Genomic DNA, 19,692 nt, shown 5'->3' on the forward strand with positions numbered 1-19,692 from the left:
GTAAATATTTTATTATATTTTTTCATGTGACAACACTGAAGAAATGACACTTTGCTACAATGTAAAGTAGTGAGTGTACAGCTTGTATAACAGTGTAAATTTGCTGTCCCCTCAAAATAACTCAACACACAGCCATTAATGTCTAAACCGCTGGCCACAAAAGTGAGTATACCCCTAAGTGAAAATGTCCAAATTGGGCCCAAAGTGTCAATATTTTGTGTGGCCACCGTTATTTTCCAGCACTGCCTTAACCCTCTTGGGCATGGAGTTCACCGGAGCTTCACAGGTTGCCACTGGAGTCCTCTTCCACTCCTCCATGACGACATCACGGAGCTGGTGGATGTTAGAGACCTTGCGCTCCTCCACCTTCCATTTGAGGATGCCCCACAGATGCTCAATAGTGTTTAGGTACCCTCAGCTTCTTTTAGCAAGGCAGTGGTCGTCTTGGAGGTGTGTTTGGGGTCGTTATCATGTTGGAATACTGCCCTGCGGCCCAGTCTCCGAAGGGAGGGGATCATGCTCTGCTTCAGTATGTCACAGTACATGTTGGCATTCATGGTTCCCTCAATGAACTGTAGCTCCCCAGTGCCGGCAGCACTCATGCAGCCCCAGACCATGACACTCCCACCACCATGCTTGACTGTAGGCAAGACACACTTGTCTTTGTACTCTTCACCTGGTTGCCGCCACACACGCTTGACACCATCTGAACCAAATAAGTTTATCTTGGTCTCATCAGACCACAGGACATGGTTCCAGTAATCCATGTCCTTAGTCTACTTGTCTTCAGCAAACTGTTTGCGGGCTTTCTTGTGCATCATCTTTCCTTCTGGGACGACAGCCATGCTGACCAATTTGATGCAGTGTGCGGCGTATGGTCTGAGCACTGACAGGCTGACCCCCCACCCCTTCAACCTCTGCAGCAATGCTGGCAGCACTCATACGTCTACACAACCTCTGGATATGACCAAGGACTATAGAATAACACAAGACGCGTCACTCGTATTATTATGAATAGGAGAAAGTGCAATGCACAATATGGCGGAATAAGTCCCGCCTTCTAAATAAGAGCCAATCGCGATTGGTAAAGTCATCACATCACTGCAGCGGCCGTTAGAAGCTCCGGTTTCTATAGAAACAGTCAGACGCGTGCCTCCGAAAGAGACGCGCATTTAGGACTGCTCATGCGCATTACGTTGATCCAGCCTGAAAAGTACCATTTTTTGTCATGATTCGACCGTTTAGAAACAAAATTTATGAGACAGTTGTTGTCAGATTTCATTAGTGATTTCAAATATGAAATTTAATCGAAAGCTTGGCAAACAGCTTTAGAGAATTTGATGTTTCCCCATTCAGAGAGATAGGAGCTGCACTTGGATGCCCGATAGGCGTTTCAAAGATGGCCACCGAGTGAAATGACTTGTCTTAAAGGGACTTTGATATGACGCTGAGCACATGCATTCAACTTCTTTGGTCGACCATGGCGAGGCCTGTTCTGAGTGGAACCTGTCCTGTTAAACCACTGTATGGTCTTGGCCACCGTGCTGCAGCTCAGTTTCAGGGTCTTGGCAATCTTCTTATAGCCTACACCATCTTTATGTAGAGCAACAATTCTTTTTTTCAGATCCTCAGAGAGTTCTTTGCCATGAGGTGCCATGTTGAACTTCCAGTGACCAGTATGAGAGAATGAGAGCAATAACACCAAATTTAACACACCTGCTCCCCATTCATACCGGAGACCTTGTAACACTAATGAGTCACATGACACCGGGGAGAGAAAATGGCTAATTGGGCCCAATTTGGACATTTTTACTTAGGGGTGTACTCACTTTTGTGGCCAGCGGTTTAGCCATTAATGGCTGTGTGTTGAGTTATTTTGAGGGGGCCGCAAATTTACACTGTTATACAAGCTGTACACTCACTCACTACAAAGTGTCATTTCTTCAGTGTTGTCACATGAAAAGATATATTTAAATATTTACAAAAATTTGAGGGGTGTACTCACTTCTGTGAGATACTGTATATATATATATATATATATATATATATATACACAGTATCTCACATATATATATATATATATATATATATATATATATATATATATATATATATATATATATATAAAATACATTTTTATATATATATAATACATTTTTATAATAATTTGATATATTCGAGCTATTTGGTGGTTCCGTTTTGATATTGTTACATATTAAAAATGAAAAAAAAAAAAAAAAACCCAGCAGCAGCCATCAGCTCCCAAACTCCACTTCATCTCTTGCACAGCCACTCGATTTCCTCCAACCAGGGAGGAGAGCGACACCAGCCCTTGTCTGAGCTCATTCTCAACGTGGAAAGAGAAAGGAAAGACACCATACCAATCCAGCAGATTCCAGCAAATCATCTACAGATAATTTTTCCATGCCGAATGCGTGTTAAAGAGCGCGCTCAGTGCGGCACACATCAGGCTGCTTTATTGCCATAGCAGCAGCGCGAGCTGCCTGTAGCTGGCACAGGAGCTAGCGACGGAACAAAGAAAACACACACAAATATATACGTCTACTGAGCAAACTGCTTCCCTGTTCTTTAAGGAGGAGAAGGCAAGACCCCGAAGACCAAAACTGACATGATGTTTCCACAATCCAGGCACTCGGTGAGTGTAAATCGAGCCGTTTGCTGGCGCTGTGTTGATGTTGTTAGCTGGCTTGAGCTTAGCATTGGCAAGAGAGGCATCCGTGCAAGTGCGTGTATGCTGAAACTTATCGCAAAGATTAAATATTTAACGTACATTTTATAATATCGTTTTATAACCTTTTATATTTCCAAACCACACATTTTTGCCTTAAAATCCACTAATTCGTGATCTGGCAGTGCATAACTGTTTGCAAATGGGAACAATGTAGATGTTGTGCGCTTGGAGTGCCTGTGACATTTAACAGTTGGGGAATTGTGTATTAATATATGCAACTTAAGTCTCAAACCTCCTAAATGTGGTGCATTATTTTAGTAACCCGTTATATGTGTTTATTAGTCTGTACTTTGCAACAATGCTTGAAATTATGAGATTTCAGTTGTTTATGTTGACATCTCTCAGGTTGTATTAGTCTTTTCTGATGAACCCTCATCATTCTGCCAGTGGCTGAAATGGAGTAGTGCCAAAATTCATGTATTAACTAACACTACAATCACAGGCCTTTTGAAGAACACCGTTTTTTGTTTTTTTTGTAAGAACAGCACGACTTTTGCCAAAAACTGAAGGTGTAAATCTGTAATGACATGCATTTGCACTGTGCAAGATGTGTTCCCTACAGCACATCTGAGGTGTGTGTTGCGCACCACCTCTTGATCTTTTAGCCAAAGTAAAGAGTCTCTATCACTGCTTATGAACTCATTTATGGATTGAGTTACACATAACAAATCACTTCCTAATCAGCCTAACTAACCCAGGTAAGTGATTTAAAAGTGGGTTTAGACTATTTGCAATATGCCTAGACTGTGATACCTCATCACATGTTAAGTTTCCTGCAGGCTGTTACTGATTAATGAGCTAATATGACAGATATTTTGATTAGGCGCTCTTGATTAAATCCGTATGGCTGGAAATAGTAAGGAACAAGATGGCAATGAGCAGCATGATTTGGTTTGCTTTACAAAATTATCTTGTCACATTTGATCGCCACTTAAAATAAACATAAAATGGCATCCGCAACCCATTTTACGTCCATAATGCTGTATTTTTGAGTGAAACTGGATATTAAGTGAGCAAAAATGTAGGGTGACACTTGATTGGCTAGTGTAAAGTGGATTTGGTGATGTCATGTGCAAAGGAAAGTCGTTTAAGAGGCGGAGCAATTTGTTACATTTTGATTAAAGATTAAAAGAAAAAAATTTTCTTTTTTTTTTTTTCTACAGACTGACTTGATTGTGCACAATTAGACCAGAGACATACAGGTCAATGAAGTGAAACTTATTTTTTATTTTGTCCTATTAATTTATTCAAAAATAGACTTAAAATACATTTTATACATACAATGACTTGAATACATCTCTTTTGTGATGAGCATGTTTCATTTTTCATGTATTTGTTGTAGGATTATTTCATAATGGAAAAAAGCCGTTTACTTTTCAAAAATGTGTTTTTTTTTTTGTTTTTTTTTAATTAATTTTGTGTCGTTTAAGTCTTTTATCTTACATAATATCACAAAAATCACGTTTTCACCTTTAAATGGCAAGGTTAGTTTAGTTTGTAAAATGTCATGTGGTGCGACTCCCCAAAAAACAAGGATTTTTATGAATTTTTACATTTGTAAAATATACTTTTGTCCTTGAAAAATAGAATAAAAATAAACTCTTCTGACATTTTTCTTGATGGTTAAACCACATGACATTTTTAGTCATTAAATTATCCTTGAAAATAGAAGTTTTTCAACATCATATGAAGAGTACACAAACTTTGCACTTGTTTTTAACTAGGTTTTTTTTTTTTTTTTTTTTAAATTGTGGATGTCCTTGTATGTCATTGACCCATTAAGAAAGTAAATGGGATCAGTTTTGATGTCACGTTTACTAACATCAGGACCTCTTTGCATTGGGCTAATTGTTGGATAAATAGGTCATTCAACTGATAGATATCATATTTTTCAGGTGTTTGAGCTGAGATAGTAGGGCTACTTTACAGCCTGATAATGAAGGGCCGACAGGGAGCATGTGAAAATGTGGGCCCAGTTGTAGTCGGCACTACTTTGTTGCCACGGCGCTGTGACTCCATAGCAACGACTTCTCACCAGACTTGACACAGAAGGTGTTTACTCTGACCAGCCTGAACAGTTCATGACTTCAATTGTTCACCCTGGTGTAGTCGTACACGCAGCCCTTTTAATCTTGCAAGCCCACCGTGACCGTTTTTTCCGAGGTCATCTAATAAGGTTTGTGTCCTTGTGATGAAATTTTCAAACCCTTACCAAGTTAAAATCAGCGATTACAGATTTAACCCCACACACTGGAAATGCGTCCCGCTGTGTGTGCTTTAAAATACCGAAAATGTTTAGTTAGCGTTGTACGAACGTTACTGTAGTAAGTACCTGCAGCCATATCTCATTTTTTGTATGTCTGATGACACTTAATAGCATTTTGTCCTCCATTTTGTTCGTTGAATCGAGATCCAGACAAGTGATGTCATAATGGTGGGGATTTGTGAATTGGAGTGCGCCATTGATTGTGGCTTTTCAAGGAGTCATTTCTGAAAGCCATTGTTGCAGTAATGGCTTGAAAGAGAAGCGAGAGTTGGCACAGAAACGTACATGCACCAGTGTGTGTGTGTGTGTGTGTGTGTGCTGCCCCCGACCTGATGCTTTGGGTGGAGCTTGCGGGGCAGATTTATTAAGTCTGCTTGAGTGAGCAGGACAGACCTCCGTCTTTCCCTCCCCAGATCCCTCAACGCGACCGATAATCCCTGTTGTCCCACATCTTGCTCATTAAATAAACTTAGACACACACACGCACACACACATACTCGCCATTTATTCCCTGCATGCTTATGCATGTGACCAAAAATGTATTGCCTACTGCAACTACTTTTTTTTTTTTTGCCACGCTAAAATTTAAAAATGACTTTATTTGCTTGTACAGTGGTAAAAGTTTAATTCTGGATCGTGTCACTTGCCAGTTTAGTCTGTTTTTCCATTTCCTGGCCTGTCATAAAAAGGAAAAACAAATAAAAATAATATTGAAGTAACAAATATGAATATTTAAAAAAAGAATAAATAATTCTGACAAAAATGTGCTTCAGATATGTCAGTACTATGGATTTTATGGCTTTTCCCTCACAATGTTGCATTATTTTTTATCATTTTATTTCATTCATGTTATTTCTCAGTTCAATTAATGGAGAAGGTGGTCTAAATGAATAAACTCTGAAATTAACATTTAGACGTGCAGCTCGACAAAAATAAAATGAATGTTGCAAGAGTTACAGTTTCAGATGTGACTCAATAATATCGTAAATACATGTATCATATGTATTGCAATCTGTATAGTATTGAGGTAGTTGGTAGGGCTGCCCCCTAATAGTCGACTAACCGTTAGTCGACTAGAAAAGGCTTGGTCGACCAAAATTTTATTAGTCATTTAGTCGGAGAAAAAAACCTCCACAGGAAGTGGTGAAATCACGCAGGCTGTGATGGACATATCGTTAACGGCAGAAAATCCAAACATTAGGCTTGTTCGAGATGCAGCGGCGCTGCGCAGACCGATCAGTGTATAATATCAAAGTACCACGAGAGCGATCTGAAAGCATAAGGAGTCGTATGCTCTCAAATCGCTCTCGCGATACTTTGATGTCATACGCCGATCGGTCTGTGCAGTGCCGCTGCATCTCCAACAATTTTTTGATCGACCTCAAATATGACATCACTTGAAACATTTTAGTAGCAACTTTACAAGTCCGAAACTCTGCATATACATGCCTTACAGACATGAGAAATATATCTGTAGTAAGCTTGAAATGTCTACTTTTAAACGAACCAATTCAAATGGAAAACAAATATTCTCAGTATATGTAATCCATATGAAACCTGCATATAGACGCATCCACTACTGCATCGATGACGGGTCAGCATCATCGACTTAACCTCCGCAGCAGAAAACACAAAACATTACCAATAAATTATAAAAATGTTTAGACGGTCTTCTTGCGTTTTTTTTTTTTTTATGACACACTCATAATCATTTTTGCCGATGCGCTGTGGCAAGCATTAAGCATGCGTTTGAGCTGTGATTAGGCTTTGTACCTATTATATATGCAAAATGATTTATGGCTTATTAATATACACGCGCAATTAGTCGACTAATAGCTTAAATGAACGACTAGAAAAATCTCCAGTTGAGGGCAGCCCTAGTAGTTGGCGATATGCATATGTGTGTGTATATAAAGTAATTTAATAAAAGTATAGAAATGTTTAGTAATAATAATGCTTGCCTTAACAAGCACTGCTAATATATAAAAACAAAATAGAGCTGCATGATTCTGGATAAATAGAGAATGATTTTTTTGCTGTAATTTACTAGAGGTTCTGAAAAAATGTGAATTGCGGCAGTTTATTTAAAATGTTTAATTTTAATCTGAATTAATTATTTAAAAAAAAACGTATATTTAATGAGTCATTGAATCATTCATTTCACTTGTTTCATTACTGGATGAATCAGCATTTTTGAATGAATATCTTGAACAATTGAATGACAAATAGATATTTAACAGTGTTTTTTTTTTTTTTTTTTAAACAGACAGGCGACTCGTCATTTAGGACATTTAGGAATATCACGTGGGTGTTTGAATTGAGATTGTGATCTTTTAATGATTAGCTCTGCAGCTCTACTATAAAATATAAATTTTAATAAAGAAAATATTAATAAACATGTAGCAATTGTAATTCGTGCCTTAGCAAGCATGACTAATAATCTTTGATCAATTTAGTGCCAAATAGCAGGTAAATAAGCAGCAACAAATTCAGTGTTTATTTGTGGAGGTTGAAATTGTAACGCACACACTCCCGAGCAGATGTCTTGGTCGTTGATGGCAAATCTGCTCATTAGCATCGCAAATAGGTCTTCGAACACCTGAAAAAGTGTATGTGGAGAGGACAAGGAAAAAGAGTGCACATAGGTGTCACTGATTCCTTTACTTCCCTGATTTTTAGCATTAAATGAAAAATTCAGGCCCTTTCAAAAGAGCCACTGACAATACTGCATCCACTGTGAATAGGCTCGGCCTGTACTGTGGTGAAAGGACGAGGCATGGATGGCTTAATTAGCTTGTCTGACTGTTTGTGTTCCTCCTGGCCTTTGGTGTGAAGGACGCGTGCTGGGATAATTGCGTCGCAGGATTATTTTTACTAGCGCAGGTTTTTTGCCAGTTGCTCGTGGCTTAGAGGCTTTGTATGTTGCACGCATGTTTCTGGATGTGTGTGCGTGTGCACCGAGACAGACGGGCTGCATCAGTATTCTCTGGCAGTGATGGACTTGCGCTGTGGGAAAGCTGCGCCCCAGAGTAAAGCAGCGGTCTGGAACAAAGCAGCCTGGTGGGGGACTGTTTAATGTGGCAGCACCTCGCACAGACCTGCCTGTCGACAGACACACCAGGCTAAAGAACCCTTCCTAAAGCGCTTCCGCCTCCACAGCCAAAGACCACGAGCAGCTCTCTTCTTACACTTCTTGTAGCTCATGCAGTGCAAAATTATCATAGGCTCACCATGTCCTTGTGTACTGATCAGTGTTTTACTATCATTGGGACACTAATATAATTTTTATTAATATTTTGAGTTGGTTTTTATTTTTATATTATACATTTTCATTTAAAGTTTTAGAAATGTTGTTTTCGTCATTTGTCATTTTTATTATTATTAATGTTTGTATAGTCTGTATTGTTTTTCTTTCAGTTTTAGTTATTTTAGTACATCAAGAAATGAAAATGAGATGTTTCCTTGGCAACTAGCCAAATATAAAAAACATTAAATCTTTTTAATTTCAGGGGCCATTTACACGACACCGTTTTCAACTAAAAATGGAAAACTTTATGCGTTTTGGCAGTTCGTTTACACAACAACAGCGTTTTCGGGGGGGCCTGAAAACAAACTTTTAAAAAAAGTGCAAATGAAATTATTTGAAAGCGATACAGTTATCTCTGTGTAAACTACAAAAATATGAATTTGAAAATGGTGACATCATGCGCACGCGTATTACGTGTTCAGTCTATAGGCTCATAGTGTTTCTTTCAAAGTGACATCGCCAACTACTGGCCTGGCATGAATAATACAGCGTTTATAGTCATTCTTGCAGATCCGTGTGAACGGAGATCATTTCGACAACGTTGTCGTCTGTATGCGAAACTTTTCAGAAACGCAAGGGAAAAACTTCCATTTTAATACATCGTTGTCATGTAAACTTACCATCAGTTAACGTTTATTTTATTTAAGTAACAAAGCATTATTTTATGGCTTTAGTTTTAATTGATTATAATATCACTGGTACTAATGAATTAATTTTGAAAAAAAATTGAAGAATATTACCAGTAATGCACTTACAGTGGTAGCAGGACTTTAGATTGTGACGAAATTGGTTGCAAAGTGACAAAAAAAGTTTAAAAAACATATTTTATTTCCTCATTTTATTGGTTTATTAATTTGGGAAGTGTTCATAAAATTTTTGGTGTTTCCCACACCAGAATGTTCGTTGCACACAACAATGATCAACATGATGACTACCGTCCAAATCATGATGAATTTCGTGTTTTGTAATGAATTTCAAATCATGTCTCAAAGTTATTTGAGTCATTCTAACAACTGACTCCCTTACTGAATCTTTTCTGTCATGTCTGATTCAAATATAATAAAGTATTTGTACAGAAGTCTATGATATTATACATTTTGTTCCATTATACGTGAATTAATGTAAACACACTTTCTGTTGTCTGGTATTTGTCAGAATGTGCACAGATGCTGTCAATGGATTCTTGTATTTACATATGGCCAGTTGTATTTAACTTGCATTAGTGTTATTATTGTTAACTAAAACTAAAATGATTAAAAATCTGTTTCATTATTTGAAATAAAGCTGAAATAAAATAAAAACTTTAAAAATTTAAAAAAATGATTGCCTTTTCAACAAACTGAAATAATAAGTTTAAGTTGGGGTACTAATATCACTAAATCTAAAATAGAAATAAATTGAAGCTAAATAGAAATACAAAAAAAGCACACAACAAACTGACCAGAACTTAAACTGACATTAAAATGAAAACTAAAAATAAAAGCTAATTCAAAATACCCTAATAGTAAATAGTGATAAAATAAATAGGCTTGCAGTAGAATGTAAATTAAACCAATCTGGCCTTAATTTGGTTTAACTATAAAACGTGAAGTCCATAAGTCTGCAGGGTTCTTTCCAAGGGGTCATTATTTGTGGGCAGTTGCTCGCCTCCCATGGCTGTGCCATTTGTTACAGAGTCAGGAGTAATCGGCTGTCTTCCGGAGTCTCTGACCCATGCCGAGCTCTTTACCAACATGGCATCAATCACAATCGCTACTGTTCTGTCTGTAATCTCACAATCACCTTGACCTGCCTGCTTTTAATTTTCAATCGTGAGCCGCTGTGCTGTTTGCGCTTTCTTTTTGACTGACGTTCCCACCGCTCGCTCTCTTGATCCTCTTCTCTTTCACTACCCCCTACCCACTGTGTTGTGTATCCTTTATGCTGTGTGACAGCTATTTCTCTGTAATTTGACTGCCACCGTCGGCCTTTCCAATGAGAGGAAGCTTGTGTTTGGGAGCGTGCGGTGCCTGAAGTGATAAAAGTTGAATAATTCCCTTTCAAACGACTCAATGAGGGCGGATTGGAGCGGGAAGTGGGATAACCCCATTTCTCCCAAAGCGAAAGAGGTTGAGGATTTGCAGTGACCGAGGATTGGTGAAGAGATAATCATCAAAATCAACTTCCTGCCCCAGACATGATTAGCCACCACCATTATTTTTGCGGTGTGGCTTCCGGTTCACCAGCCCCCATGATGCTTCTGTCTCTTTGAAGAAACACTCTTTACACCGTGTCTACGCCGCACCGCAACAGCTAAACGCAACAAACTGACCGTTGCAAAGCACTTGGACTATGTCAGAAATAGAATGGGTAATCTGTTTACTGTCGGGAATTTGTCATGTCGCACCGCATCCAGTGTAGACAATATCACTGATTATAATGGGTTCTATTGTCATTTGACGCGTCACAGTGTAGACACGGTGTAAGTCTAATGTGGATACAGGCTTTAATTACCAAGTAAGAAGTTTGTTCTTGTTAAATCATCAAGTTTTTAAATTGCAAAAATTAAATTATGTTTATGGGTCAAATCATGCTTAATTATTGGTAAATGGACTTTTTGGTGCAATTAATACACTAATATCACTATAATAATCATTCATTCAAAGGCCTTCCTCATCTGTACGACTCTTATACTAGTCTGGAGTCTTTGACCCTGTTTGGTCAAATAATTAATATCAAGAAATGGAAGTTCAAGTTGATTGCATTGCATTGTGGGATGCAGTATTCCACACAGCATGTTGTATACCTCACATTTTGACTAATGTGGTAGTAGTCCACTGAGTGTTCTATATGTATACTGTGCGTGGTACACGTACTACATACGGCAGAAACAGTGCTATGCTATTAGTAGTATGCTATTCCAAACATAGCATCAGATACAGGAAGACTATGGGTGAGGATTGGGCTATAGTGGTCCTAGTGCCTCTTGGTTTGCTGGCATTTCACTGAACCACATTTACTGTAATTCAAGTATAAAAAGACTCTCTTCTCCTCTTCAGATAACTACATCTGGGCCTTTTGTATGTAATCCCTTGGGATGGGAAAAAAAACTGCCAACATTAGAGTTGAAAGAATTTTCTAGAACATTTCTTTTTCTGTTAAACGGTGGGGTGGGAGGCACAACTGTAAATTACGGGAATGATGAATCCCATTTAGCCACAGAAGACTCACAATTTGCCCACCAGCGTATAAAGCCTTTTAATGGTTTAATTGCATCTCAAAGGAGAAGCGCACAGAGGCAGAGTCAAATTAGGGATTGTCCCATATTTTGGCTCTTGTGCTGCATGAGTGCGTCTGTGTGTGGTTTTCTTTTTTTTTCAGTGAATATGGGATTTGCTCTAAAGCTTAAAATCATTAGACTAAGCTTTGCAACCTTGAAGGTTTCCATCACTTCATTAAGGCTGGTGTTGCTTAGTGGTTAAAGATTTGTCCTGCCAACCAAAAGGTTGCAGGTTTGAAGCCCATAAGGTGCGATTCATGAACCAAATCTGTATCTCAACTGGTAGAGAAGAGCAATGAGTCCCTTTTAGGGTGCTTTCACACTTGGTTTGATTGCCTGGTCCAAACCCGAGTTTGATTGCTCTCCCCCCCTCCCCCTGCCCCCGCTGGACTGTGTGCAGATTATTTTATTTGGGTCCGAACCGCAGTGCGTTTGTGTCATCAAAGCAGCAGCTGTTTACCCCGTTGCTTGGTAACGACGGCGAAGGAGAAGGCGGCAAAATGCATAGCGTTGCTCACCTCACTTTTATATTTTTGTTTTTGAACCATTGATTTTGTTTCCAAAGCTTCAGTACGTAACAACACTTGCGTCTATCTGCCGCGAATGTACTGCAAATGCTCTAAAGAACGCTGAAGGCGAGCAGAAATGAAATATATAACTCTCTGCTTGCAGTACGCCAGTCATGCTCATCAGGAAAGTGAGTGAAACCCACACAAACATACATTTTTATCAAATCATTAATAGTGGTTCACTTCCACAATTTAATACGATTGCGTTCATATCAGCAGCGAGTCGTACTGGAGTTCACATGAACCGTACCCCAGACCACCATTTTTTTAAAGCGTTTTTTAACAGTTCGCGGGTGCGCACCAGTGTTTGAAAGGCACATCATATAAGTGAACCGAACTCTGATGTCAATCGAACTGGAGTGCGCACCAGAAGTGCTAGTGTGAAAGCACCATAAAAGAAAGTCAGGTCATTCAGTGGCTATTTTTGCAATGTTTCCGAGAACCTATTTCCAGTTATTCATTTACAGATCATATCTACTTTAATGGGAATAGACAGAAATCTCCTGTGTGAAATGTTTTGTTTGAATAACATATTTCAAATTAGCGCTAAAATCTGACAACAATGGTATCATAAATTGTGATTCTTTTGCTCAATTCACATGTAAAAAGTTAAATTTTACTTGAATGGTCATTTGCATTAGCATTATTTAAGTTTAAGACACTAAAGGTAAAATGGTATTATGGTATTGAATATTGATAATTATTAGACCGATAAATAATTAGGATGATACTGAAATTGTATACTGTTTTGCTAAAGCTTACATTTAAGAGTTTTATTAAATTTAGTGTTTTTAAATATTACATTTTAAGTTACTAAGTGTAAATGTATGTGTAAATGTAAATCACCATTGCACACTTGGGCCAGGCATTTAACCCTAGGTTACTCTATAAAAGGATTGACTTTGTAAGTGTACTTGAAGTTGCTTTGAATAAACACGTCACTTAAATGTCAAAGTAGCAAAGTTCACAATCATTATAAAAAAAGAATCATAATTTTGCTCACTGTTCATTTCTTTAGGACTCTTAAGCACTTTTTCATTTACACAGCATGTGAGAATCTGTTTCATCATGCTTGTATTAATGTATTAATGACCGTTTTAAAGTCCTCTCTCTGCTTAGCACACAGCTAACACTGTTCAGCACCTGCTTAAACTGTCTAGATGACGTTATGGTGTAGCAAGCAGGTCAGCGTGGCCTCCGTTGAAAGCGAGTATTGTGCATACGTAACACCCGTGATCTCCCCAACACTCCACCAGGGGCTATCGACTCAAAAACTTTCCCAATCGGCCCCAGCATTCCCTAAGGAAACCGTATCTCCCGCGGTCACGCACAAATGTGAGGACTTACTGTTAGCGTCTGAAAAAGATTGACTGTTTGGGCACTAAGTGCTCACTGTTGACACAAGCCACTCTTTCATATGCAGTGGAGCACAGAGCGCTCGGGCTAAGTACACAGTTTGTGTTAAAGGTTGGTCTGCTAGTACCGTGGGTTTTGAGAATTTCATCCGCCGAGATCTCACCCGCAGAGTGGCATAGGATTTTTGAAATGGAAAAATGCAAACACTCGAAAGGAGTCAAGAATGGGTTGGCAATTTGGAAAATAACATGATAAATTAGCTTCTGGATTGTTCAGAAGAGATCAGAGCGCCGAATAAAACACAACCAAGTCCAGCATGCTGATGGATGACTAGTGTCTGAATTTGGTTCTCTTTTGTTAACTTTGCACCTTTTTACTTGTATAAGATCAAACATGAAAACAATAATTACTATTATTAGGGGTCCAAGTACCTAAGGTGCCGGAACTCTATTGTGTTTGTACTGATTTTCTTCATTTTCCTGCCCTAAAAGTATATGGGTGTCAGAGACTGTAAATCGTAGAATTGGCAGAATTGTTCTAATCTTGCGCCGCTACTCAGGTGCACAGACACACACCTGTCCGACACTAGGTGGCGCTATAATAAGGTGAAACCTAAGGGCCTAGACATTTTCCTCCCTTTTTTTTCCTCCTGAATCCTTGAGTCAAGCCCTAACCCTAACTCTGTGTGTCCTATTTCCATCTATAAAAAATTCTGCCATTTTGAATTTTCTGAAAAACCTACTTTTTCTAACTCTTAGGCCGTTGGCCCAATCTTTACCAAATAGACACAAACCAGCTAGGGATGGTGTTGGCGAAAAGTTATCAAACAAAAAAAACTGATACGTTGAGGCGTTGTAAAGTTATTGGTAAATTAAATGGCCTGGGGTCCATTTGACCTATATCTTAATGAAACTTGATACACCTAGACCACAGAACATTTTCTCTTATTTCAAGTTTTGCAAAAAATTGCTTCGTTTTGAGTCAGAAAGTAATGATTTGTGGTTCAGTAAGTGAGTCATTCACCAAAGATTCAAATTCATTTGACTCATTGACTTCATTTTCGGTAGCCAGAATCTGAAACATTGGTAATAGCAGAGATCATCTTGGGTTTTTATTATTTTTTTCCAGCATTGCTAGAATTACATTGGAAGCTGGAAGGCCTGCATTCATCAAAATTCTAGTATGGCAGTTGCTTATTGGGAAAACCGCCAACATATCTCCAAGTCTAGGAAAAATCTACCCTGAAAAGCGCAAAACGGTTCCAATAACATCTGCATTTTCCCTGCAGGTGTGGCCCCCACACAAGGGAAATAAGCTCACCTGCAAGCCGAATACATGTAATTCAAAAACCTTGGGTGATGTCAAGCTCCAGACATGACTGACGCCTTCTAAATTATGAGTTGTGAATGTCGCAGTAAGCCCTGTGAGATTTTATTTGCTGCTTTTTATACAGTACACTTGAATTCACTCTTGATTACAAAATTTCCTGTTTAGAAAGCTGCATCTGTTTTGGCTGGAATTTTCTGTTCTTGGCATTGAAACAGCTGCAGTGGTCCATCCCCTGGATGCCCAGATGATGATGCGACTCACGCTTTCTGAATAATGTGATTGACCGCCGTAAATTGCTTTCGTTCCAGGCTTCATCGCAGCAGCTGAAGTTCACAACGTCAGACTCGTGCGACCGCATCAAGGACGAGTTCCAGTTCCTTCAAGCACAATACCACAGGTATCCACCCACATTTTCAATACCTTAAAGGAATGGCTCACTTAAAAAATTAAAATAATCATCATTTACTCACATGTCGTTCCAAACTTGTTTGATGTTCTTTCTTCTGTGGCAGTGTTAGTTTATTACTATTTTATTAATTCCTTGAATTAGCTTATATTTTTATGTTTTCAGCTTTCATTTTAATTTTAGTTTAAGTTTTAGTAATTTTATTATGTGCTTTTGTAATTGTTTAGTTTTCTTTTAGATTTCTTTTTAGCTTTATTTCAGTTTTATTAGTAATTGAGAAAATTATTTAATTTATTTAGGACTTTAAAGGGTTAGTTCACCCAAAAATGAAAATTATGTCATTAATTACTTACCCTAATGTCGTTCTACACCCATAAGACCTCCGTTCATCTTCGGAACACAAATTAAGATATTTTTGATGAAATACGATGGCTCAGTGAGGCCACTATTGCCAGCAATGTCACTGAACCTCTCAAGATCCAGACAGGTACTAATGATATATTTAAAACAGTTCATGTGAGTACAGTGGTTCTACCTTAATATTATAAAGCGACGAGAATACTTTTTGTTCACCAAAAAAATAAAATAAGGACTTTTCAGCAATATCTAGTGACAGACGATTTCTTTAGATGTCTTTAGTACCTTTCTGGATCTTGAGAGGTTCAGTGAAGTTGCTGGCAATAGAGACCTCATTGAGCCATCAGATTTCATCAAAAATATCTTAATTTGTGTTCTGAAGATGAATGAAGGTCTACGGGTGTAGAATGACATAATTTATGTAATAAATTACATAATTCTCATTTTTGGGTGAACTAACCCTTTAACGTTCAAGCTGTATGGACCTGTTTTATGATACTTTAAAGGTGCTTTTGCGTCCTTTTTGAAGCTTTCGATGCAAATACAATGACTCATGATTCGGTGAGTGAATCAGATGTTAATTCAGTAACTGTTCTGACTGATTCTGTAAGTTCATTCTGTGAAGGAATCAGCAGATATATTCAGACCCATAACTCATGAGTCGTCTTGTGCAATTTACTAAAAGAATTGGTTTATAAGAGTCATTTGTTGTCGAATTAGACTACAGTAGATGAGTCAGAAAGTAGTCAGATGTAGTCAACTGCTTTGATTGATTCATTGAGTTCATTCTGTGAGGTGATCGCCTGATTGATTTAGACCCATAACTCCATAAGTTGTTCTATTCATTAAAAGAACCGTCATTTGTTCTTGAATCCGACTATAGTAGAAAAGAGCAACCAGCACATGGAGAGTTGAAAAGAAATGACTTGTGATTCAGTGAGTCAGATGTCAACAGGCCTTTATTCACATTCTGCGTGTCATCACATCCGGCTCTGATTTAGTAGCGTAATCAGATTTCCGCCTTCATTATTGTCAATGGACGATCTGCAGTTTTGGCAAGACAATTACAATACACTTAGTTGTAGACGTTTCAAACGATTTATTTAGCCTTACCATGATACCCTACCATTTGTGTAATCTTCCATTTTAATGTGCAGCATTATCTGAGCGAGGCAATTGTCACTGCTGCCGGTGTTGCAATAGTCTGCAAACTGCATACTGCTCGAGTTACTGTCAGAGGAATAATCGGAATACACTGATTTAATTTTATTTTTAATGTTGTTTTTATTGTTGCAGCATGATTATTATGAATATAATTATGCATATATAATGTAGCCAAAATCATTGCACTCAAACCCGGAGGCAGTGTAGTTACGTAATCCATTACATTACACATTTAAGGTAATATAATCGGACTACTTTTTGATTACGTTTAGATTACTTTTGACCTATCTCGTTCATCACATTGATTTGAATAGGATAGTCTTGTACCATATTGATATACAAAGAGAAAGAAATATTTTCCATTATTTGTCATCAACAACATTGTGCATAAAATACTACATTATGTCAGGGTTTCTCAGACTGGGGTTTGTGAATTTAATGAAAAACTATTAAGTAATTAAATCATAAAAATCATTAAAAAAAAAACAATCAAAATAAACTCTCACTAAAAATGATTTAAAAATGTATTTGTTTACCTGCATGTCATGTGACCATTAACCAACATCAGAGAACCGTGAACTTAATTTTATTAGTGACCTAACTTATTAACATAAAATCTCAAGGGGAACTTCAAGTAAATATATTTGGTCAAAGAGATTCAGTTGCCAATACGGAATTAATCCTTGCATTGCATGTAAATATGAAATGACTTGAATTTGTACATTTTAATGTGTTTGAAAAACAAAAGTCTTCCGAATACATGGTTAAATGACTCATTGAGTGATAAAATAAAATAATAATTGTGTTTGTCAGGAGCTGATTAGATATGCAATGTCGCAATGTTGAGAAAACATTTTTTAAAAGTGAAATGATTTCTGTAAATTTAGTGGTCAAATGCTGTGCGTCTCTGTTTTCAGTGATAGTCACATGACTAGTGGCTGGTCTCTGTGCAGTTCCACAAACCTGGAAGACCTTCTGAATATATAAAAGCAGTAGGCGTTTTTTTTTTTTTTTTTTTAGAAAGGAAAATTTTAAGTAGGGAAAATCAATGAATTACTGCAGTTGTGAGAATAACATGTAATCAATAAAAAAAAGTAACTGTAGTCTGTTTACAAGTATTTTAAAATGTAATATAATCTAATTATAAGTACTTAACATGGAATCAGTAGCTATGTTTACATGGACACTTTTCCCTTCAATCTGAATGAATTCATTCCGATTGATGAATCTGAATGTAGTGTTTACATGAACGCTAAATAAAGTTATCCGGTTTATGTGCGTGTTTATATGTCAGAAGCTTCTGGTCAGATTCAGTCTTTTGACATGAGAACACTTCACGAATATACAGGGTTTCCCGCTGTTGTTGCATACTAACCATCTTCCTTTTCTTTGTTTTTAAAAAGCAGACTTAATATTTATCCATTTCGGGTCCTAATTAGGTGACGACAAGCACATAAACCGCTGAGCTTGTATTTATTAAGCTGTAAAAGCACCTTTTCCCGAGCCCAAAACCAATCGTCTGTGGATGAGAGTATGAAACAAGGACTGGTGAGACGTTATCCTGCTCCACTTCACAGACGATGAGTGAAAAGAGAATTTCAGAAGGACAGGACACTCATTTATGACACTTTATTCAAAGAGAAGAACAGTTCGTTCCGCACTGCGCTATTTCTAGCGTCTGCATACACAGAGTATGTCTTACACATGACACCATGTTTTTTGTTTCATCGTACCAGATTAATGATTGTAAACTGAGGTTGGTGTATTTAGGCCCTGTTTACACCTGGTTTTAAGATGTGTTTTGGTTGATTGGATCACAAATAGATGAGTTACCTGTTTACAACTGTTTTTTTTTAATCTGCCTCGTTTGTGCACTTTCAACTACTTCTGTCCTGATTTCTTTGAGGGGAGGGTCTATTGGTGGGTAAATGTATGGGTTTTTTCAGGTCTTTCAATCTAATGTATGAAATAAGCTCACGCAATTTACATATTAACGCGCCCAGAGACAACGTAAAAACATAAAGAGAGCAGCGGCTTTCGAACACATTCGATCACATAAGTGTCTACACACTACGAAACAATCTGGTCGAATGTGTTTTCGACTACCTCTGGTTGAAAGTAGACAAGCTCAATATGTTTTAGATCCTGTTTACACCTGTATTTAGTGTCATTCACTTGTGATCCAATCGCCCAAAATGCATCTTAATACCAGGTGTAAAGTATCTGTGATGAACTGTACATCAATAAATCACAAAAATCCTGTACACTGGGCACTGTCATTGATAAAGGCTACAGCAGAATTTTTTTACGCTACTATTTGAAGCTTCTGCTTTTTGAATGTGGAAGGCTAATAAAGGCCTATTCAGTAACTGCTCTGATTGATTGAGTGAGTTCATTCTGTGAAGGGAACCACAAGATTGATTCAGACCCATAACTTATAAGTCTATCTATTTTTTTTTAAAAGAATAAGAGTAAGAGTCATTTGTTCTTGAATCCATCTATAGTAGAAAAGAGCAACTGAGTCAAAAGTAATTACTTGTGTGTGAATGAGTCAGATGTTAATTCAGTAGCTGCTTTGATTGATTCAGTGAGTTCATTCTGTGAAGGAATCACCAGTTCCTTAAAAGATCCAATTCATAAGAGTTGTTTGTTCTTGAATCAGACTACAGTACACTAGAAAAGAGCTACCAGAACATTATCAAAATTTCTCATTTTGTGTTCCACAGCAGAAAGAAGGCCATACGGGTTTGAAATATTTTATTTTTTTTTTTAACCGTTTCTTTAAGGCGGTCCTCTACAAAGCAGTGTGACTAAATTCACTATTAGCAGGCATATTTTTTTTTTTTATCACTTCTAACAAGCTTCCCCTAGTGCCTCATTCCCATGCCGATTAACACGGAGCGGCTACTGTGATCTGATCCGTCTGA

General features: G+C 37.7%; 1 protein-coding gene across 2 annotated transcripts in view; it reads left to right on the plus strand.

Moving 5' to 3' along the window:
* Positions 1 to 2,242: 2,242 nt before the first annotated feature.
* Positions 2,243 to 19,692, plus strand: part of tle5 (TLE family member 5, transcriptional modulator) — a 33,095-nt gene continuing 15,645 nt past the window's right edge. Inside the window, exons 1-2 of one of the 2 annotated variants that reach the window (XM_051909917.1) lie at positions 2,243 to 2,656; positions 15,147 to 15,235. In XM_051909917.1, the coding sequence (XP_051765877.1) occupies positions 2,630 to 2,656; positions 15,147 to 15,235 (116 nt within the window). In that variant the 5' untranslated portion in view covers positions 2,243 to 2,629. The remainder of the gene's footprint in view (positions 2,657 to 15,146; positions 15,236 to 19,692) is intronic. The other variant, XM_051909916.1, reaches the window with a different exon arrangement.

Source organism: Ctenopharyngodon idella, chromosome 10 (assembly GCF_019924925.1).
Source record: "Ctenopharyngodon idella isolate HZGC_01 chromosome 10, HZGC01, whole genome shotgun sequence".
NCBI classification, from domain to species: Eukaryota; Metazoa; Chordata; class Actinopteri; order Cypriniformes; family Xenocyprididae; genus Ctenopharyngodon; species Ctenopharyngodon idella.